The 23567-nt window shown below is 40.9% G+C and overlaps 1 protein-coding gene across 3 annotated transcripts in view; it reads left to right on the forward strand.

Moving 5' to 3' along the window:
* Window positions 1-23567, forward strand: part of Adamtsl1 (ADAMTS like 1) — a 935498-nt gene that overhangs the window by 869404 nt on the left and 42527 nt on the right. For all 3 annotated transcript variants that reach the window (XM_058586373.1, XM_058586374.1, XM_046467403.2), the window contains 2 exons: window positions 4842-5021; window positions 9130-9264. In XM_058586373.1, coding sequence (XP_058442356.1) covers window positions 4842-5021; window positions 9130-9264 — 315 coding nt within the window. The remainder of the gene's footprint in view (window positions 1-4841; window positions 5022-9129; window positions 9265-23567) is intronic.

The raw sequence follows: 23567 nt of genomic DNA on the forward strand, positions 1-23567 counted from the left end.
TTATCTCTATCCTGTGAATCAGAGAGGGGAGAAACAGTAGAGGATGGTTGGGCAGGTTTTCAAGGGCCACACCTAGAAGTAGCACACATTCCTACTTTTCACTTTCCTTAGACATGTGGTAACTACATGGGATGCCAGAAAATGTATCCATACTGAGTACTCAGGAAACAGAAGAAAACTGGTTTGTGAATGGCTATTAGCATCTGCCAGTCAGACTGGAGAATTGTGAAAGGCCAAAACCTTTCCAGGATGCCACAGTTCTGTAAAATAATTGCCAAAGCCGACATCTGAATTACTTTCTCTTTTCTTGCACCAAGTCACCCTCTCCCCATCAAAGAAATTTCTAGAACTTACCATGTAAAAGTACACCTTGGGATGCCCCACCTCAAGATGCTGACAAGCTGCCATGGTACAAGCAGCTTTCCAAATATAACAAATGGTCCAGTTAGCAAGAATATCCTGTCGGGGATATTTAAAAAAAAAAAAAAAGATATTATAGCATCACGCTTCCTGGCAGCTCAGTGGAGATTAAAGGCACTAATCCTCATAATCGTATCCAGTTACAACCCATTCTGACGAGACCCATTTATTGATCCTTTCAAGCAACAGGGAGAACATTGTGTTGTTGGTAAGATACGCCACAAGGGGAGAAAGCAAACACACGTTCTTTTGGTTTCCTTTTTTTTTTTTAAGACACAAATAATACCAGGGAATCCAGTGTGGAGCCAAGCCAAGTCACTGGTCTGCAGCTTTGAACTTTGTTTTATGATGGAGTGCATTTTCTACCATTTTTAAGGTGTTTCTTTCTATAGAGTGTACTGTCACCTTACAATTTAGGTGAGGGTTAGAAAAAAAAAAAAAAAAAAAGAAAGAAAAGGAAAAAAAAACTCCTGACCATGTTTTCCAGCAAGAGAAAACCAAGAAAGCCAACACTTATGGATTCTGGAACCCTCCTTCCTAACAAAAATATTATTGTTACAATGGCAGGAGAAAGACTGATTTTGAAGTCAAAAAGTGTTTCAGAATGTCATAGTTCAGAAATAAGAACACAGAAGTTTAGATATTCTCTAAAGAGGCTGTCTGGTGTCATGGCGGGATGTGCTGTAACCTGCTGAGATGGGGATTCTCTCAAAGGCATCTCCATTTGGACCCATGCTGCCATTGTGGGTTTGGATGGGAAATAGGAGGGCAGAGACTCTGCCCCCTTCTAATTACTCAGAGATCCAAACTAACATGACTTTAGGCAGATTTCTTAATCCCTTTGAGCCCTAGTCTTCTCATCTATAAATGTAGTTAATAATATAGTACCTGCTTCATGGGATTGTTGTCTATAGTTTGGTTTACAACAAATGTTTAGTAGATATTACTTCTCCCCATGGTGTTCAGAATACTTTTCCATAGCTCAGCACACTTGGTACCTCAAGGGAGTCTGAACATCAATATTAGGCAAGCATATTTAATACCTTTTCAAGGGATTCTGTGGCACATCCAAGGCATAGTGAAGTTTCCTAAAACGTCATTGTCACGCTGTCACCTTTCCTCCCTCTTTTCCTCTTCCTCCTCCTTTTCTTCTCCCCCTGACTCCATCTCTCATTGGGGGTGGGATGTACTGGGGATTGAACCCAAGGGCACTCTACATTTCAACTCCATCCCTGGCCCTTTTTATTTGGAGACAGGGTGGCCCTCAACTTGTGCTTCTCCTTCTTTCTCTTCTTTACAAGTCACTGGGATGACAGGAGTGGGCCCCTGCATCCAGCTCATCATATCAGATCTTAAGAGAAAAAGGGAAATGAGCTCTATGATGCCTCAGTTGCTTTTTCTCTTTCTTTATTCTATGTTCACAATGTCAGCCAAATGTTTCCAAATGTCTTTTAAGTGGCATTCTCTGCCTAAGGCCAACAGTCCCTGGCAGGAAGCCCCCCAAATGTGGCACCGGCAACAGTCCATCAGCAAACGCGTGATGCAGGTCTGTGCTCCAGTGAGTCTGGGAGAGGTTTGCTAATGAAGACCCTGGGATGCCTGTCACTGTGTGGTTCCAGTTTTATAGAAACTGCAGACTCCTTCCTTGTATTGTTTTCTATCCTGAACATTTTCATTTCTGCCATGAATACCCTTGCTCTTCCTCCAGAGAAGTTTAACCTTTTCGGTACATACTTATTTTTGTCCTCTCAAGCCAAATTTTATGGGTTCATGAGGCAAAGGGTATTACAGAGAAGGGAAAAGTCACACAACCAGTTCCTAAGGAAGCTGAGCAGCAACTCCCAGGCCTTTCTCCATCCCTGGGTTCCCTGGCTCCTTCCCCTCTCCCTCCTCTCTCCGTCTCATTTGTCCTTATTTTCTCTCTCCCCGGCATCTCTCAACCTCTGGCTACCCTGCAGGGGCTCAGGCTCAAACCCAAAGAGGACTGAGTGGTGAACAGCCCTCAGTCTCCTTCAGGATGCTTCAATGTCACACCTAGAGGAAGCTGTGGCGGATGCCTGTGGAGACCCTCACTCCTGCCCTGCGGGGAGGAGTTCGCCTTGTGTTGAGAAAACTAGAGGCTCATTTCATCCAGTTCTCTACTCTGCCTGCTTGCTCTAGAATTGTCTTAAGGGACTGTGTGCCTTCTGCCCACAGCCCTCCTCAAAAAAGGATGTCAGCAGGAAGTGCTACACCTGAGAAATTCAAGGGAAAGGAGATGAATATGAATGATATGTAGGACCCCATTTCCCCCTGTGCTTTCAGGAGAGAAATAACTGGAACTCTTTTTTTTTTTTTTTTTTTTTTTTTTTACCTACTTTTCAGAGGCTTTCTACTAAATACTGTGGATTTTTTTTTTTTTTTAATGTAAAATCTAAGCTCAAGGTCCAGAGTCCAAGCTGGCATGGTCAGGCATCATGATGCTCTTGCTCTCCCTAGTGGTGCTACATTGAAAAATCAGTTTTTCTGCCCCTCATGTAGGCATCTTTAGAGATGATGTCCCTCTCACACAAGTGAGCACCAAGCATCACATCATTTAAGCTGAATTAGTGTGTGTCTCTCCTGAGGTGATGTCCTGCACTATCAAGTCTCCACCCCTTTTCATTAGCCCTGCCTCTCTTCTTCCAACCAGTTTCAAGGACGGGTAACAGGTACACAGGTAACTACTTGAAGACTTCAGTGTCCCTAACAGTCGTCTGGCCAGTGAAGGCAACACTGCCCTTTGCCCCAGTGGCAAACTCCAGCCCAACTCAGAGAAAGTGCTGGACTAAAGGTCTGCCTTTTTGGTTTTTCTTGGCATTGACCCCATTTTCCAGGATTTGACTTTCTAAACATGCTCTGGAGACTTGCCCAAGAGTTGTAGGAGTAAACTTCATGAACTGGATCAGAAAGCTGGGTGATGTAAGGGATGAAGCTTTTGTCTCCTGGGAGACCTGTGAATCGATGCCATAGACTTTCAGTCTCTCTGTTCACTCAGAGCCCAGCCTCCTACAGAACCTCCCTCAAGGACCATCCAGGAGAACTTACCTTCAACGGGGGCCTGCGTACCAGCTCATCCACCACAGGGAGACTTCCCCAGGAGTTCAGGCTGTCCAGTTTTACAGAAACTGCAGGTTCCTTCCTTGTATCATTTCCAAAGACAGGCAGCCATCCCACAGCAGCACAGCCTCCCAGCTCTCACAGACCACAGACATGGGTTGTGGTGGGGGACAGACCTCTCCTTTGGACTATTTCCTGTGGTGCCACTGGTGCCCCATCTCTGTTCTCTCATTCTGAGACTATATAGGCTTCTGTGTTCGTCACCTCCCTGTCACCATAACAAAGCATCTGCAATAATCAACTTATGAAGACAAAAATTATTATTTTAGCTCACAGTTCTGGAAGTACTAGTCCATGATCGGTTAGCCTTGTTGCTTTGGACCTATGGCAGCACACCATGGTGGTAGCATGTGGCAGAGCTAAGCCCATTCACTTCTTGACCAGGAAGCAGAAAAGAATGAGGAGAAGGCTGAGGTCCCCCTCCAGTGACTACAGACCTCCCCCTAAGCCTCACTTCTTAAATAGGACCACTCTGGGGACAAGCCTTTGATACATTGCCCTTTGGAGAGCAGTCAAGATCCAAACTATAGCAGCTTCCAAAAATGCAAGCATGGTTTGTTCACAGAGTATCAGCTCTAATAAGGATCTAGCAGCTTTTATTTGTCTAGTTCAGACATATATTTTAATGTCTTATAGCCTTTAACTTTTTATTAAACATATCTATATAAGAAAGTACACATATCATAAAGATACCAAGTAAACACTCCTTACCCATCCAGCCAGATCAAGAAGCATTTCCAGTAGCCCAGCCCACGTTCCCTCTCTCAGTCACAACCCCTCTGCACCCATCCCACTTCCTTAGGGGAACCACCACCCTCACTACTCACCCTCACTACTCATTAATGTTACCAGTTTGGGCCTTCTACTTACAGAAATGAATTCATAATATATATATTCTTATGTGTGGCTTTTCTTAATAATGTGTTGTCTCATGCAGTTGTAGAGCCTTCATTTTCATGAATACATAGATTTGAGGTTTTTTATTTTTAAAAAGTCTTTTCCAAATAATTTGGATACTTTAGCAAGTGCCCTTTACTGGCTGCCTGTTTCCTCCTCTTTTAATTGGCCTCTCTCTTCCTGCCTCATCAGTGTAGGATTTAAAAGGCAAAAGATCTGGAGACAACTCAAAGGTCCAAGGTGTTATTTAGTTTGGCCAAAAGATACAGAAGACGCCCAGGCAGATGCTTCCTCAGAGTAGCCACAGGAGGACCAGCCAAGAGGCTGTAAACGCCTCTGCATTCACCTGAATATGTTTGGCTAATGGAATTTTTTCCCCCCCTTAGGTGTGCCTGAAGCTGAAGTCACTTGGTTCAGGAATAAAAGCAAACTGGGCTCCTCTCACCATCTGCACGAGGGCTCCTTGCTGCTCACAAATGTGTCCTCCTTGGATCAGGGCCTGTACTCCTGCAGGGCAGCTAATGTTCATGGAGAGCTGACTGAGAACACCCAGCTCCTGATCCTAGGTAAAAACCTCAAAGCTCACTGCCTTGGTGGACACCAGGAGGTAACTCTCCAACCCATCCTCCATCTCCTTGTTTTCCTGATTCCATGAAGGATGTAAAAGGCAAATTCAGTAGACGAGGGGCCAGGCAAACATGAGCTTGAACCCTGGCTCTGCCTCTTACTTACTGTGTGGCCTTGAGCAAACTCCTGCCCCTGGCTGGTCTTAGTTGCTGGAGGCCTACCAAACAAGGACTGCCCACATTGCAGGGGAAGCAGGAGTGTCAAAAAAGGTAACAGATGTAAAGCAATTAGTCTTAACTCCTGTTCTGAAGATTTCTAGAGAACCAGATGAAAACTATGAAATCCCCTCCACAGAAATATTCGCATGTAAGATTTTTTACATAGTTCCAGGAAGTTCATAATCTAGGCCACATAGCCTCCACATGCATTTCCCAAATAGAGGAACCCCTAACTAAAGAGTGTAGCACAGTTCCTGGCATAAAATAGGTATTTAAAACTAAGAACAATGCTAGGGCACCATCCACCAGCTGATGTTGCTCAGCACTGAGCTCCGCCATCTTGCTTGTTTGTTCTCTAGACTAGGGACACTCTACTATTCTTCCTACTGAGTCTGGGGGTTAATAAAATAGAGATGTAAAAAGCTTTGGGGGTGGGGGTCTTACTCTTTAAAAAAAAATTATTGGAGTATTTGTGCTTGTTTTCTCACCAAGAGAAAGCTGTCATTCTAAGGGGAAAATATGAAAAACAGTTATTTGCCACACATACATACGTAAACATACCTTATGCACTTCCTTAAGGGGAAAATAATTAGGCTTCTGTTTTCGTATCCAAAGTTGATGATAAAGCAAAGCACATCTGCCCACTCAGATTTCATGCCTTAGATGGAGGTTTTTGTCACTGGTGGCTGCATAAACCTCCAATCTTCATAGGAAGCCACAGAAAATTGGCTGAGAGAAAGAAGGATGTTATTTGTTTTGCACTGGGTTTCAGCCAGCTCTGCTGCTAGTGTGGAGCCTAGAGGCCAGGGACTATTGCCCCACACTGAGTTATGGTGCTTGTTGATGGTTTTCTCTCCCTAGTAACCCTTCCATGCTGTTTCTGCTAACAGATGAAAGTCTAAGATGGTGGCTGCTCCTGTGGTGTTGCCAGTGAGGTGTGTGTGGTCTGTGAGCCACCTACTTGGTTCCTGTTGCATCCCAACCCTAACTCAGTGTGACTATGAATATAGTGTTTGAAGGGCACAAAGTCTTCCCATTTTAATCCAACGTGGTGGGGAAAAATTCACTATGAAAACTCTTAACTTCAGGACTTTTCTTTTTTTTATTGATTTTTTTAAAAAAATTAATGACAGCAGAATGCATTACAATTCTTATTATATGCATACAGCACAATTTTTCATATCTCTGGTTGTATATATAAAGTAAGTTGACACCAATTCGTGTCTTCATACATGTACTTTGGATGATGATGCCTGTCACATTCCACCATCCTTGCTAATCCCCTGCCCCTTCCTTTCCCTCCTACCCCTCTGCCCTAACTAGAATTCATCTATTCCTCCCATGCTCCCCCTCCCTACCCCATTGTAAGTCAGCCTCCTTAAGACAAACAATAATAAGTGTTGGCGAGGATGTGGGGAAAAAGGTGCACTCATACATTGCTGGTGGAACTGCAAATTAGTACAGCCTATGTGGAAAGCAGTATGGAGATTCCTTGGAAATCTGGGAATGGAACCACCATATAACCTAGCTATCCCTCTCCTCGGTTTATAACCAAAAGACTTAAAAACAGCATACTATAGGGACACAGCCACATCAATGTTTATAGCGGCACAATTCACAATAGCTAAACTGTGGAGCCAACCTAGATGCCCTTCAGTGAAAGAATAGATTTTTAAAAATGTTGCATATATACACAATGGGATTTTACTCAGCAATAAAAGAGAATAAAATCATGGCATTTGCAGGTAAATGGATGGCGTTGGAGAAGATAATGCTAAGTAAAGTTAGCCAATCCCAAAAAAACAAATGCTGAACGTTTTCTCTAATATAAGGACTTTTCTTGATCCAAGTCTTGGTTTCTTAATAAAAGATTGTCAGTTTTTATAGGTACATTAGAAACACAGAAGACATAACTTTTAATCAACAAAAATGTGGCTTAATTTTTTAAAGGGGGTATTATGTATAAAGCTGATGGCAATTTCTGTGACTTAATCTGTAATATAAAGTATGCAAAATAATGAGATAGAGTCTAGATGAATAAATGAATCTCCATACTACTTTCCACATTGGCTGCACCAATTTTCATTTATTCATCTAGATGAATAAATTAATTCACTGGATGAATATTCAGAGTGCTACCTCTATGTCCATGTACACTGGACTCTGGTAAGAGCTTTAGGAGAAATGTAAGAGATGGCCTCTGCCCCTGAAGCATTTAGTCTCCCTGGAAAGATGAAAATGTACATGCACCAAAAAAGAAATACCGTAGAAGCCATCAGGAGGGGCTGACATTTGACCCAAGGAGATCAGATTATCTTTGCAGATAGAACATAAACTCCCCTTTTTGCTTTTACTAATAAGCAAAGATTTCTTTAGTTTCAAGAGTGACTATTAAGGATGAAGGGAGGAAAAGAGACTAGCTTCGAGTAAACTGATAGCATTACTTCCAAAAATCATGGTATTCCAGAGTGGAAAAAGAGCTTGGAAAGGAATGCATTTTTATTGATGAGAAAACCAAGGGTCAGCAGGATTCAGTGACTTCCCAAGTTAGTGAATGACAGAGCCATATCTCAAACTGAGGATTCCTGAATCCAAGCACGGTGTTTTCCCTCTACCTAACGAAGAGGGGTTTTCCGAGTTCTATTTCATATAGGGATAAATAATCTCAGGTTCACCATTGTTTTCTCCGTATGATGGTCTTTGGCAGTCAGAGGCAGCAAGACAGAGGGATGTTTCTGAAGTAGACTCAGACACCATCAGGGAATAAAATGTAAATCTTATTTATTTACCATCCCAGACAAGTGCCTAACACATGTTATGGACCTCACTCATTCCTGTTGAAATGACCATCAATTACAAGAGCAATTCTTGTGCTTCTCATTCTACTCCACAAAGTGCTCTGAAGAAAAGAGTAGCCACTGGCCGTGGAAGTGGGCACAGTAGTGCTTCAAGAGACACAAGGAGAAGGGCAAAAGGATTCTGCTGCTTTTCCAGCAGAATCTGGATTATTCCACCACTAGGTTCAATAAATGCTTGCCTTTTTATTTGTCCAGTGGAAATGATAAGCTACTGTGTCTCCTATTTCTGTCACTTTTAGCTCAGGTTATCTGACTTCTGATGACTTTAGCCCTAGCTCCACTTAAGATTTTGAATGACAAGGCATCCAGTGCAAACCTCCTCCTATCCTATTTATTTGGGGGGTCCACGTGGGCATAAAATCAAGACCTCAAATTAACTTCACAACTGGATATTTTTCTTCATAGAAAAAGCCATTCATAGTGTTTTTGTGTTTCATAGTGTTCTTTTAAATAAGAAATGCCTGTGGCATATTTCTGTGTGAGGGGACAATAACAAAGTGCCTCACTCTAAAGGATGTTATGAGAATTAAATGAAAAATGAGATGAAAACTATTATCTCACAACTTGGCATATAGCGAATGCCAAAGTTATCTTTTTAAAAATGTTTCTTTATAATATGGTTTAATTTATCTGCAAAGTTATACGGACCCAATGGTGATGTGATAAAAAGTAAGGAACCCCTGAAGGTAATGTGCCTGGTTTTTATTATCTCATTATTTTAGGCATCAAATATTAAGTTTAAAATTCAGATTTGCCTTGATAAGTAGATCTCTTCCTAGGTAAAAGTGATTTTAAGAGTCAATATTAGTAATGCCTGGGGCTGGGAATGTGGTTCAGTGGTAGAGTGGTTGCCTAACTTGCACAAGACCCTGGGTTTGAACCCCAACACTGCAAAAAAATGATAATTATAATAATAGTAATTTCTGCCTTACACACACACACACACACACACACACACATACACACACGCCTGCCACCTCTCTCTGTCCCTTAATACAGCCTGTATGCTTCAACCATCTGTCTTCTTATAGATCCCCCCCACGTCCCCACACAGTTGGAAGATATCAAGGCCTTGCTCTCAGCCACTGGACCGAACCTGCCTTCAGTGCTGACATCTCCTCTGGGAACACAGCTGGTCCTGGATCCTGGGAATTCCGCTCTCCTTGGTGAGTCCAGCCCTCTGAAACATTGGGCAAAAATCCAGGGCTGGACAGGATTTATGGATGGGTGACTACTTGCAGGTGGGAGGAGGCAGCAGTGGGGGGTGGCCAACAGGAAATCACTAAATTGCCTACAGAATCCAGACTCACCAGTGGAAACTTGGCTGAGGTTTCCTATGAGGTGAGTGCCGTTCTCAGTCTGGACCCTACAGCTTGTCTAGATTCCAATATGGTTCCTTTCTGAGTTAACTTGGGCTGATGCCACAGCTCAGATCCTCTTGATGAGGCTGACTCAGTGAACTTTGAGAAAGGTACAGCAGTAAAGGACTGCTCCTTTGTCTCCTCTCCCATTCTCCAGTACCCCTATGGCTTCCTCCTACCTAAACAGAGCTATAATCAGCTTTCAAGGACAAAGCTGCAATGTCAGCACCCTTCTACAGCCCATGATTCTGTTTGGGCCAGCCTTCTATATATAACACAGTCTGACATCAGCCCAGATGGATTCCTCAAGGCAAAACCTCCCTGGCTTTTAGCATCGGGAATCTTCACCAAATTGTTGCCTACAGGACAGGTGTCCTCTGGTAGCAGAGAGTTGTGCAAAAGCATCTGAGTCCTCTCACCAGAAGCATGGAAATGCCAAAGGAACCTTCACTCATGACCTCTGGAAATAATCAAGGTGGAGAAAGGACTTCTTTTCTCCGACAAAGTGTTGGGGGAAATGAGCCTATGAATGTTAGGGGCAGGGAGAATATGGGAAAGCTCCGTGCCTTCCTCTTGATTGTGCTATGAACCCAAAACATAACACTGCTTAAGATGAGGATTAAAAAAAAAAAAAGAAAGAAAAGCTTTTAACTACTTTTAAAAACAGTAAACAGTAACAACAAAGCCTGCAAAGTGTGGGAAATCTTCACACTAACTCTCTGTGACCTCAAATGTTGATAATTGTAACTAGAATTGTTCCCTTGGCTCAAAGTTTAAAGTTTCTCTACTCTTCTACCCACGAACTAACAAATAACAAAGTCAAATGGTTTTCTGATTGTATTGGTGATAACTTATCAACGTGGCCAAAGAAGGACCTCATGAGTTGAGAATTAGAGCCCAAAGAAGTACCTTTAATTTTTCATTATCATCTGAAATTAGCAGAGTCCTCATAGCTTATCAGCATATGGAAAAGACTTTTGATTTCTCTGTTTCTGATGCAGAGAAAAAAATAAGACCCAAATACAGTTAACAAGTAGCCATTTTCTGTTTCCCATAACTTAGAAAAGCTTGGCCTTGAGTTTTTCCATATCACAACAATCAAAATTCATAGAAGTTTCAGATTGCATAGTTTCTTTGGCTTATAAATGGCAAACTTATTCCAAAGTAAGGGTGTGCATTATGAATTTCTTTTTAGTGATGAGTTTTAGACTCATCCCTATAAAAAATTATCATAACTATTCATCACAACTCAGTCACCAGCAACTGTTTAGTTTCAAGTTGAATAACTCTTTTTGGTCACCCAGGCGCCATTCAACATGCTGGAAAAGTTAATCTGCTCATATTTTTTTCCATGATAGCTTTACTTTCTTTTTCCTTTATTCTGGAATAATATTTTGTCTCATTTTAGCCATGGGCAATAAGAATTTATTGTGCTTTATGCTCCTGCATTCCACTACTAGTTTATGGTACTTTGTTACCTAAGACTGGCATTTAAATTTAACAGTTAAAAGACACCTTAATATCATAGTCCATAACCAGAATGCTCCATCTGAATGAGACAGTGAGTCAGTACCCATAAAGTCCCTGAATGTAACTGCCTGGGAAAAATGGATACTTAGCAGTGAATGACGGTGTTGCATCAACACTATTACAGAACCAGGGAGATCTGCATGGAATTGTGGAGGCAAACTAGGGAGGAGAGTGATGTCAAATATCAGGACGTAGAGAAGGAGGTCATTTGAGACAGACCAGAGTTTCTATGGTGTTTTGGAACTGAGCACTTAAGGATGAATGAGATTGAAATAGTCAAGAAGAAAGTGAAATGGCATTCATGGTAAAAAAAAAAAAATACTATGCATCCTGTGCAAAATATCTTCCAATATTTGTTCAGAATCGGCCGTGGTGCTGCACTGCTATAAGTCTAAGGACAGCTGTGTGGCTGCACTGCTTTAAGGCTGAGGACAGGCAGTTAAATGGGGATAGAAACTACGCCATCAATACCAGCAAACCTCAGCTGGATTGGTCCACTCAGCAGTCCTCATGCCCTCTCCCCACCTTGAGCTCCCAGATAGTGACTCATTCTGATCTGCTAGTCCAGTTGATAATGCTGGTTACCTTGACAAGTCCTGCTTCCCTGAATGCTGAAGTATAACAGAGAAGCATGCCCACGCAAGTGTAGAATAGAAAGTAAGAGGCTTTATTGAAGGATAGCAGGTAGAACAGACTTCTCCTGGAGGATGAAGGGGATCCAAAAGGGGGAATCCATGGGATGAGGAAATCCCATCCTTTATATATTTAAGGTTTTCTTTGTCCTTCTACATTCCAGTCCTTTATCTTGCATGTGATAGGGGATGCAGGTGGGAAGGCCAAAAGGTGGGGAACAGGTGGGCTGATGGGGCAGGAGAGGAGTGATCCAGGCAGGAAGAGGCCTAGGCTGAATTGACTAGCACTTCCCCACCTGCTGGGAGTTGCTTCATTAACAGTTCTTTAGGATGGGCCAGGGCCTTGGGGACTCTAACATTTAAATCTCCCAGGTGCAGTTTCTGCTTTCCCAGACTCAAATCGGATTCCATTTTCTTTATTAGATTCGACTCCATTTTCTCTATTAGACCCAATATCAGACGTGATTTGCCTAACTACACTAACTATCTTTAAGTCTGGTTTCACAGTCATTCCCAGTCGGACAGGCTACCATACCTGGCTCCTAAGGGTAACCCTTTCAGACCAGAGTGTGTGCTCTAAGAAATAGGTCATAGAGACCCAAGAGGTGGTTTTTATGCAAGGTTGCTAAGAAACAGAAACAATAAGCTAAGCAGCATCAGATTATGGAGGGCCTTGATTGGTAGGCTAAAGAAGTAGATTTACTACCCTGGGAAATAGGGACAGATGTTCAGATGGTTTTTAAATAAGAAAACGATGTAGTAAAACTAATGTGCAAGATTGCATCTGACTTTCCATAGGAATAATCAATAGTAGGGGAGATTGAATGAAGAAATCCGACGTTGAGGGTAACAGGTATTCTAGACCAAAGTGGAAATATGTGGCAAAGATACTGTCAATCACTCTCCCACAGCCTAGGCATCCCTAATTATGATGCTCTTCTTTACTCAGTCAGGTAGAGCCTTGGGATTCATTTTAACATTCCCACCAAGCCCAGTGGCAGTTCATATACAGGATGAAAGTCATTTGCTCACTCTGTTGAGGCCAGTGAGTGGTGATATTCAGGTGGAGGCATTTCTCCCATGTGCTAGGGTAGCCAGCTGTAACAGATTCGTGGTTCTATAACACTGCGTGGTTCTGTGGCACAGAGATGGCAACTCATGGACTTTGATTCTCCTCTTTCATGGGAGGAAGGGGAGAAAGGAGATTTGGGGGTCTTTAAAGCCCAGTTTCAGAGCTAACTCTTCTTCACTGAGACTTGAGTATTCAGATTCCACTAGGTGAATTGATTGAATAAATGGCTTGGATTCCCCTTTAAGTCTTTTGACTAGGCAACACAGGCATGCACCCTTCTGGGCCTGAGACTTCATAACCATAAAATGGAAATGAGGCTTAAGTGGAAGATGCCCAGTGGGGCCTTAGCCGCACAGAGTGGACCCACCCTCACTGGATCCCTGGATCCATTCTCCTAGGCAAGAGAAGTGCTTTTTTTTTTTGGGGGGGGGGGTCTTATTTACAGTGATCTTCCCCCCCACCCCAAACAGAGGTCAAAACTGTCAGCTGCTCTGGAGAGCAAGGCCCATGCCACCATCTTTGGTGGTCAAGGCCTAAACCAACACTGCCCAGGGCTCCATTTTTACAGGCGCAGCATCTCAGGCCTCCCTGAAGCTCCTGAACCTTTTTACAGCCTTCAGTTAAATATTGGTTTTGGCTACCAAGGTCTAAGTCTATGATTTCTTATAGTATTCATTTATAGGGTATTAGCATCGATTTTTTTTAAATGACTTTATTTTTATTGTAAGAGCAATACATCTTCATTGTACAACAATTAAAAATACAAGTGAGAAGAAGAAAATGAAAATTATCTATAATTAACTAACCCTGAGAGAAGCAGTGCAAATCCCTTTTTCCTAGACATTAATATATACATTTTATATTTTTTACCTAAAATGAAATGTACTCTCTATACTGCTTGTACATTTTTTCACTTACAGAAATATAGCAAAATTTTCCATGTCTCTTAATGTTTTTCTACGGTTTCACATTTAATGGCTGCACTGGCAGGAGATATCATGTTTTATTCAACAAGTTCTCTAGACTTGGATTTTTAGGTTGTTTGCAATCTGTTGTTAGTATTTTTAAAATAGATATGGTAAAAATTCTTATTTCTAAGTCTGGGTGTGATTCTTGTTTACTCAAGATCAATTCCCAAGAAGTAGGATTACTGTGTCAAATGCTTTGTATAATTTTGGGTTTTGTTGAATGTTGTCAAATTACCATCCAACAAAGTTTTTCTGTTGGTTTGTTTATTTTGGTTCTGGGGATTGAACCCAGGGGTACTTTACCACTGAGTCATATCCCCAACCTTTTTTATTTTTCACTTTGAGACAGATTCTTGATAAGTTGCTTAGGACCTCACTAAGTTGCTGAGACTGGCTTTGAACTTGCGATCATCCTACCTCAGCCTTTTAAGTCACTAGGATTACAGGCATTTGCCACAACACCTTGCTCCAATAAAGTTTTATCCACTTGTATGCTCCCCAGAACTGTATGAAAGAACCCATTCCTCCAAACATTATCAACTCTAAATATGGCCAAGAGCCATACATACATGTACATGTAGCATTTTAACTAATTTATTATATATGACAGCAGAATGCTTTACAATTCATATTACACTCATAGAGCACATTTTTCATATCTTTGTTCTATACAAAGTATATCACACTATTCGTGTCTTCATACATGTACTTAGGGTAATGATGTCCATCTCATTCCACCATTTTTTTGAATCCCCTTGCCCCCTCCTTCACCTCTTTCCCCTTTGCCCTATCTAGAGTTCATCTAATATTCCCATGCTCCCCCCACCAACCCCACTGTGAATCAGCCTCCTTATGTCAGAGAAAACATTGGGCATTTTTTGGGGGGGGATTGGCTAACTTCACTTAGCATTATGTTCTCCAATGCCATCCATTTACCTGCAAATGCCATGATTTTATTCTCTTTTATTGCTGAGTAATATTCCATTGTGTATATATGCCACATTTTTTTATCCATTCATCTACTGAAGAGCATCTAGGTTGGTTCTACAGTTTAGCTATTGTGAATTGTGCTGCTATAAACATTGATGTGGTTGTGTCCCTGTAGTATGCTGTTTTTAAGTCCTTTGGGTATATACCAAGGGGTGGGATAGCTGGATCAAATGGTGGTTCCATTCCCAGTTTTCCAAAGAATCTCCATACTGCTTTCCAGATTGGCTGCACCAACTTGCAGTCCCACCAGCAGTGTATGAGTGTACCTTTTTCCCCACATCCTCACCAACACTTATTGTTGTTTGTATTCTTAATAGCTGCCATTCTGACTGGAGTGAGATGAAATCTTAGAGTAGTTTTGATTTGCATTTCTCTAATTGCTAGAGCTGTTGAACATTTTTTCTTATATTTGTTGATTGATTGTATATCTTCTTTTGAGAGGTGTCTGTTCAGTTCTTGGCACAATTATTGATTGGGCTATTTGGGGTTTTTTGGTATTTAATTTTTTGAGTTCTTTATATACCCTAGAGATTAGTGCTTCATCTGATAAGCAAGTACTAAAAATTTGTTTCCATTCTGGAGGCTCTCTATTCACTTCACTGATTGTTTCTTTTGCTGAAAAGAAGCTTTTGAGTTTGAATCCGTCTCATTTATTGATTCTTAATTTTAATTCTTGCACTATAGGAGTCTTATTAAGGAAGTTGGGGAGATGATATGATGGAGATTTGGGCCTACTTTTTCTTCTAATAGGTATAGTGTCTCTAATTTAATTCCAAGGTCTTGGTCCACTTTGAGTTGAGTTTTGTGCATGGTGAGAGATAGGGGTTTAATTTCATTTTGTTGCATATGGATTTCCAATTTTCCCAGCACCATTTGTGAAGAGGCTATCTTTTCTCCAATGTTTGTTTTTGGTGCCTTTGTCTAATATAAGATAACTTTAATTATGTGGGTTAACCTCTGTGTCCTCCATTTTATGCCATTGGCCTACCAGTCTATTTTGGTGCCAATACCATGCTGGTTTTGTTAATATTGCTCTATAGTGTAGTTTAAGGTCTGGTATAGTGATGGTACCTGCTTCACTCTTCTTGCTAAGAATTGCTTTAGGTATTCTGAGTCTCTTATTTTTCCAGATGAATTTCATGACTGCCTTTTCTATTTTGATGAGGAATATCATTGGGATTTTGATTGGAATTGTATTAAATCTACATAGTGCTTTTGGTAGTATGATCATTTTGACAATATTAATTCTGCCAAGAACAAGTGAGATCTTTCCATCTTCTAAGGTCCTCCTTAATTTCTTTCTTTTTTTTTAAAGAGAGAGAGAGAGAGAGAATATTTTAATATTTATTTTTTAGTTATCGGTGGACACAACATCTTTGTTTGTATGTGATGCTGAGGATCGAACCCGGGCCGCATGCATGCCAGGCGAGCACACTACCGCTTGAGCCACATCCCCAGCCCTAATTTCTTTCTTTAGTGTTCTTTCATTGTACAGGTCTTTCACCTCTTTTGTTTGGTTGATATCCAAGTATTTTCTTTTCTTTTTTTTTTTTTTTTGAGGCTATTGTAAATGGGGTAGTTTTCCTCGTTTCCCTTTCAGAGGATTTGTCACTGATATATAGAAATGCCTTTGATTTATGAGTGTTGATTTTGTATCCTGCTATTTTGCTGAATTTTTTCCTAGTTCTATAAGTTTTCTGGTAGAATTTTTTTGGTTTTCTAGGTATACAATCATATTGTCAGCAAATAATGCTGATTTGAGTTCTTCTTTACCTATCCATGTCCCTTTAATTTCTTTGTCTGTCTAATTGCTCTGGCCAGTGTTTCAAGAACTATGTTAAATAGAAGTGGTGAAAGATGGCATCCCTGTCTTATTCTAGTTTTTAGATGGAATGCCTTCAATTTTTAAGTCTATTGATATGATGAATTACATTTATTGATTTCTGTATGTCGAACCAACCTTGCATTCCTGGGATGAATTCCTCTTGATCATGGTGCACTACCTTTTTGGTGTGTTTTTGTATTCAATTTGCCAGAATTTTATTGAGAATTTTTGCATCTATGTTAATTAAAGATATTGGTCTGAAGTTTTCTTTCTTTGCTGTGTCTTTGCCTGGTTTTGGAATCAGGGTGATATTGTTCTCACAGAATGATTTTGGAAGTGCTCCCTCTTTTCTATTTCACAAAATAATTTAAAGAGTATAGGTATTAGTTCTTCTTTATAGTTCTTGTAGAACTCAGCTGTATATCCATCTGGTCTGGGGTTTTCTTGGTTGGTAGGCTTCTGATGGCATCTTCTATTTCATTGCTTGAAATTGATCTGTTTAAACTATGTATATCATCCTGATTCAATTTGGGCAAATCATATAACTCTAGAAATTTGAAAATGCCTTTGATATTCTCTATTTTATTGGAGTACAAGTTTTCAAAATAATTTCTAATTATCTTCTGTATTTCTGTAGTATTTCTTTTTGTGATTTTAAATTGAGTTTTTACTGTTTAATAATCATATATATATATTCATTTATAAATTGCTCATTCAGACCTTTTGTTCATTTTTAATAGATTTTTATCTTTTTGTTGAGTTATAAGATACAAATACATATTTACATGTTTAACATACATCTGACAATTTGATATTTGACATGAAATAAATAAGACATATTTAAAGTCTAAAGTTTTGTTTTGATATTGGTACATACTTGTTAAACCATCACCACAATCAACATAATGAGCATATTTATTCTCCCCAAAAGTTACCTCAGACCCCTTCATAATTGGTTCCTGACACTCTCACCCCACCACTTCCACCCAGCCAACCACTAATCTGCTCCTATCAGTATAGAGTAGATTTCATTTTCCAGAGTGTTTCTAGAAAGGAACCAGACTATTGGGAATGTGACTTCTTTCAGTCAGGATAATTATTTTGAGACTCATCCATATTATAAAATATGTCAATGGAACATTTCATTTTATTGTTGACTAACGTTCCATTTTATAGAACTACTATGGTTTTTTTAATCATTCACTAGTTGAGGAACAGGATGGTTACTTCTAGCTTCTAATTATTACAGATAAAGCTGCTATAAAAATTCACATGCTGATCTTCACTTGATTAAAAACATTTCATTTCTCTTGATTAAACACACATAGGAATAACATGGCTGAATTAGATGGCAAGTGTATGATCAACATTTTAATAAACAGCCATGCTGTCTTACAAGGTGGTTACATTACTTGGCATTGCCACCACCAGTGTATGAAATTCTAGATTGTCCACATCTTCATCACAGCTTGCTCTAGTTGGTCTTTTTAGTCTTAGACTTTCTACTCCATGTATGACTTGGCATGGTTTTAAATTATATTTTCCTAACTAATGTTGTTGAACATTTTTTCATGTGCTTCTTTACCACCTTAATTTCTTGAGTTTATTTATTTATTTTAATTTTTATATTCTAATTTGTTATTTTCTGGTTTCTTTTAAATTAGGTTGTTTGCCTATTATTGAATTTTAAGGGTTCATTGTATATTTTGAATACCAGTCTTTTATCAGATGCCTGATTTTCAGATATTTTGCCCCAGTCAGTGACTGTCTTTTCATTCTCTTAATAGTGTCTTTCAAAGGTAGAGATTTTTATTTTGGTGAAGTTCTGGTTATTATTTTTTTCTGTTGTTGATTATTCTTTTGTTGTATTTAAGGAATCTTTGTCTAACCTAAGGTCTCAAAAATTTTCTTCCATATTTTCTTCTAGAAGTTTTGTAGTTTTAGGTTTTATAACCAAGTCTATGATTTATTTTGAGTTATTTTTGTATACAGTGAGAAGTATATTTTGAAGTTTGTTTATAAGCATGTGGATAGCCAACTTCTTTATAACCATTGTTGAAAGGATATCCTTCCTCCTGTGAGTTCCCTTTGTAGAATATCAATTTGTCTCTATTTCATTTATATATTTGTGACCTTAACCAAAACCACATTCTACTCAATGTTCTAGGAATCATGAGGTTTTCCAGTCTGACTGATGGCAACGGAAACTGTATCCTACACTATATGAGTAACGGGCACTGGTGACATTCAGCCAACACAACCTTTTCTCAAGCTATGTAACCTACCAATTAATTCTCTAGGGTAATTTTTTTTACCCTGCCTCGGGTAGTTTTAAATGCATACACTGATCTGAATTCAGCTGAATAGTCAAGGGGGATCCTATGCAGATTTACAAAAACTACTTGTTTTTAATAAACAAATGGTTTTGCTAACACAACCACACCTATTCAGTCACTTATGTCTTGTCTACGGTTGCTTGCACACCAAGGACAGAGTAAAGTATTTGCCACAGATTCTATGACCACAAGCCTAATACATTTTCTGTCTGGCCCTACACAGAAAAATGTTTGCCAACCCATCATATAGTCACTCCACCTTATTTTTAGAAAGGATGCTGAGGTATTACACTGGTGATCACACATCCTGTTTCCAAGGGTCATATTCTTTCCACTGTATCACTGAGTTAGGCAGTCTCCATGAGGTCAAAGACCTGGAAAGACCAAAAAAAAAAAAAAAGCCCTGCAAGAGTAGAGATTATCCTTAGGAAGGTCAGGAAATAAAGAAAGCCCATATGCTAAAGGCCCTGAATTTTTATTAGAATTAGATGGCCTCAAGTGGCTCCAGCAACAAAATACATAATTTTGTGTGGCTTTTAAAAAAAAGCAATTCAGCTAGGTATGGTGGCACATACCTATAATCCCAGCCATTCAGGAGGATGAGGCAGGAGGTTTGTAAGTTCAAAGCCAGCCTAAGCAACTTAGCAAGACCCTAAGTAACTCAGTGAGACCCTGACTCTAAATAAAATACAAAAAGGGCTGGGGATATGTTTCAGTGTTTAAGTACCTCTGGATTCAATCCCCAGTACCAAAAAATAAAAAAGGAAGGAAGGAAGGAAGGAAGGAAGGAAGGAAGGAGGGAGGGAGGGAGGGAGGGAGGGAAGGAAGGAAGGAAGGGCAATTCAGTACTTTTTTCAGCATATCTTATTTAGATCTTAAACCTACGTAAGAATCTCCTATAGATTACCCACATAGGGTTGGGCTGCCCGCCTCTCTTTCATGACACACTCTCCTTTTTGAGTGTTTTAGTTCATTTTTGTTGTTGCTGTGACCAGAAGACCTAGCAAGAACAATTTTGGAGAAGGAAAAGTTTATTTGGCAGTCACTATTTCAGAGATCTCAATCCATAGAAGGGTGACTTCATTGTTCCAGGCCTGAGTGAGGCAGAACACCATGGCAGAAGGGCATGTTGAAGGAAAGCAGCTGGAGACATGGCGATCAGGAAGCTGAGAAAGCTGCTAACCAGGGAAACAGTACCCCCAAAGGCATGCCCTGTGACCCACCTCCTCCAGCCACACCCTACCAGCCTAGAGTTACCCACCCAGATAATCCACTGGTTAGGTTACAGCTCTCATAACCCATTCATTTCGCCTCTGAATGTTCTTGCATTGTCTCACACATGAGCTTTTGGGGGGTACCTTACATCTATATCATAGCAGTGAGTGAGCAAGTTCCTATTCCCCAGTGCAGGCACACATCGCTGCTTGGAGATATGTCACCAAGCCCCAGAGCCAAATGGCACCAACCTTTTCTCATGCTGTGTGATTAACCAAAAGCAGGGAGAGTCAAGTAGTCACTCAAACCTGAATTTTCAGAGTAAAACATTTCCTTGAAAGAAGCTATGGTGCCTGGCACGGGGCACAGACACACAAGACAGCCTCTTGGCTACACTGCGTGCTTCCCAGGGCAGCCAGCCCATCAAATGCAGGGCCTCACCTCAGTACAGCTGATCCACTTCCCAAAGGCTTTCCCAGCTCATGAGACCAGGCATCGAGGCCAAGGCCCACACTGCGCTCAGGCAGTGCTGTTTCTGTTCTGCCCAGTAGGGATGGGCTCTTGCACAGTTTCTTCTCTGTTCATTTCTCTGGTGAGAACTGCAGAAGCTATCTGTCTCTGCTAAGAGCAATAATCTCTTGAAGATCCAAATCTCATGCTAAAAGGTTAAAAACACTGAAGTTAAGGTAGGATATTCCTACAGATAATGTCACACTGGTGAGGGAAATGTGGCTGGAAAATACAAGACTCAGGTCTGGAGTCTAAAGGTGGAGCTACCAGTGTTCACACATAGACCCCTGAGTGTATTAGAAAACAGTTCAACAAATATTAATATTCTGTGTTAGAATTCCTAATGAAGGGCCTGACAAGGCAATATCTCAAGGATCAGTCCATTTATGTGTTCAACAAATATTTATTTACTATGTGCCAGTCACTGGATTAGGGACAGGGATACCAGTTAATAAGAAACACAAACCCAGCCCTCATTCATTCAAGAAAAGTGCACGGAGCATTTATTTACCGTGCACCAGGCACCATTCTTGATACTGAAGATACAGTAAAGAACAAAACCGATGAATGAACTTTTCCTTGTGTAGTTTGATTATAGTGGAGGCACATTGTCTGGTGAGATGATAGAAAAGGGAAGAACTTTCTAGCTAGGTGCTCTGAGGGCATGTGACAGGACAGAGCCTATTGTCTGAGCTTTAGTCAAGCTTTCTCTGAGGAAGAAATGTTTGAGCAAGATTGGAAAATGAGTAGAAGTAAACCAGATGAAAAAAGTTAGAAGCACTCCAAGTGGAGGAAGCAGCAGGGGTTCTGCAGCAGGAAAACATATACAAGGGAGGACCATTCAGAGAGAACTGAGGGGAGCTAACTTTAGGTGAGGCTGAAGAGGGACCTGGGAGCAAATTTCTGGCAGTCTGCATCTCATAAGAGTTGCTTTCTATTCCAAGTACACTGGGAAGTCTTTGAATGTTTTAAAGGCAAGAGAAAGACATTGTCTGTTTTGTGTTTTCAAAAGCTTATTCTGGCTGGTTTGTAGGGGAAGACACTAGATGGAGCACCCTGTTTGGGCAGTTGTCACAGTATTCCAGGTCAGAGATAACCATGGCTGAGAGGAGAGTGAGGGAGAAAATGGAAAGAAGTGGATGGATTCAGGGATACATCAGAAGTAACATCGACAGGACTTGGTACACATTTCACATGAGAGGGGAAATATTATTAACCTCAGAACCAACAGATTCTCAAAAGCATCCACCTAGGTGACAATGACACATCGCACACTGGCTCAAGCCAAGTGTCATAGGAAAAGGAGAGCTGCTCAGGTATGCACCTGCAGGAAGGGGAGTTATGGGGCAATGAATCATTCTTCTACAGCTTCTGCTGCTAAATTCCAGCTCACTCCCTGACACACCCCTGCTCAGCTTCTCTTGGATGCTAGGTTTTGAGACCCTCCCCAGACTGGTGCTCAGAAGTAGTAGGAGAGTCAGAAAAGTCAATAAGTGTGAGAAAAGCTCCAGGGAGTTGCAGAGGAGGAAGGGGGAGCTGCCTTTGGTGAAGGGAGAAGTACAGAGGGTTTAACAGAGGAGTTGCTCAAGCTCAATCTCAAAGGACAAGTCAAAGCATTCCAAGCACTGACTGACACTCCTTACGGAGGTCTGGACAGCGTTGTTCTGCACACATTGAAAGCAGCAGGGAATAAAGCAGTCAAAAATCCCCCTTTTTTTAGAACCTAATCACAGTAGGAGAAATAGAAAATAAACAAAGAAGAAAACAGGATCCCATGTTAGAAGGTAGTAAATGCTATGAAGAACAATAAAGAAGGTAAGAGGGTTGCATGATGTCTGTGGAAGGAGGTTGTAAACTAAAATTAGATGGTCAGGGGAGAACTCCCTGAGACATAATCCTTGATCAAAGATGCAAAGAGAGTTATTGAGAGCTCACTTGGATGTGTCTGCAGGAAGAGAAGTGAAGAGCATCCTAGGTACAGGTAGATAGGACTAGTGTGTTCCAGGAACCACAAAGAGGTCAGTGTGGTGGTTGTGAAGTCCCAGAAAGAGGACAAGGGGGCATTGGGGGTGGGGAGACTACAGAGTTAACAAGGCAGAGGGCAAATTGTGTAAGGCCTTGTAAACGGTCACATTAAAACAATAGTGAGAGAGAAATCTATAAATGCCCAAATATATAAACAGACTCAATATTGCATTGAGCATCACGAGCTTTTCCAGGATTAGCCAAAGGCAGGCAGAAGTGATTTCTTTTATTGGAAACCATGTGGCCAACCAAATGCTATATAGCTGACTCTAGTAAAATAGAGGCTTATCAGGCTGGCTCTGATACAAGCCAATATTGCTGATTTAATTTGACTCACATGTGTTGGGCACCTGCTATGTCTACCTGGCCCTGAGCTTCTGCAGGCACGTGTCTGGCCATTTCCTTCATCTAGCAACAGGATCCCAATTGGATAATAGAGCCACCTGGGAAGTTTTTTTTAAAAAAAAAAAAATTCCAATTGAGACCAATTAATCAAAATCCCTGGGTATGGAGCTAAACTTCGGCCCGTTTAGAAATTGATTCTCAAGGTTTGAGTGGACTTTAAAAGTCACTTCTCCATCACCTACTAATCATGTGGAATGGAAAATTGGTATGCCTTATCATTTAAAATATTTTGGCTTGGCTTTCAAAGCCGTTGCTTCAGACCTGCCCTCTACATCCATCCATCATCCCATTCCTGACTCTCCATGCCAAACTTCTCCCTAGTCTTTGCCAGGGCCTTCAGCCTTCTTTGACTTCCTTGCCTAGAATCATGTCCTCTCCCCATCCTCCCTAGCTAAATCCTACAGGTTTTCAAGGAGTCCATAAAGCTTTCTTGGAGTACTCCAGCCTGGAGTGGTCACCCTCCACTAACTTCCTGAAGCACTTGCCCTAAACCAGGCTTGGTCAAACTTTTTCTCTGAAGGACCAGATAGGGAATATTTGGGGCATTTTGTGCCATAAAGCCTCTGTTGCAGCCACTCAACTCTGCCAATTACAGAGTGA

This window comes from Marmota monax, unplaced genomic scaffold, assembly GCF_021218885.2.
Source record: "Marmota monax isolate L192 unplaced genomic scaffold, Marmota_monax_Labrador192_F-V1.1 WCK01_AAM20220418_F8-fsc00033, whole genome shotgun sequence".
Lineage (NCBI taxonomy): Eukaryota > Metazoa > Chordata > Mammalia > Rodentia > Sciuridae > Marmota > Marmota monax.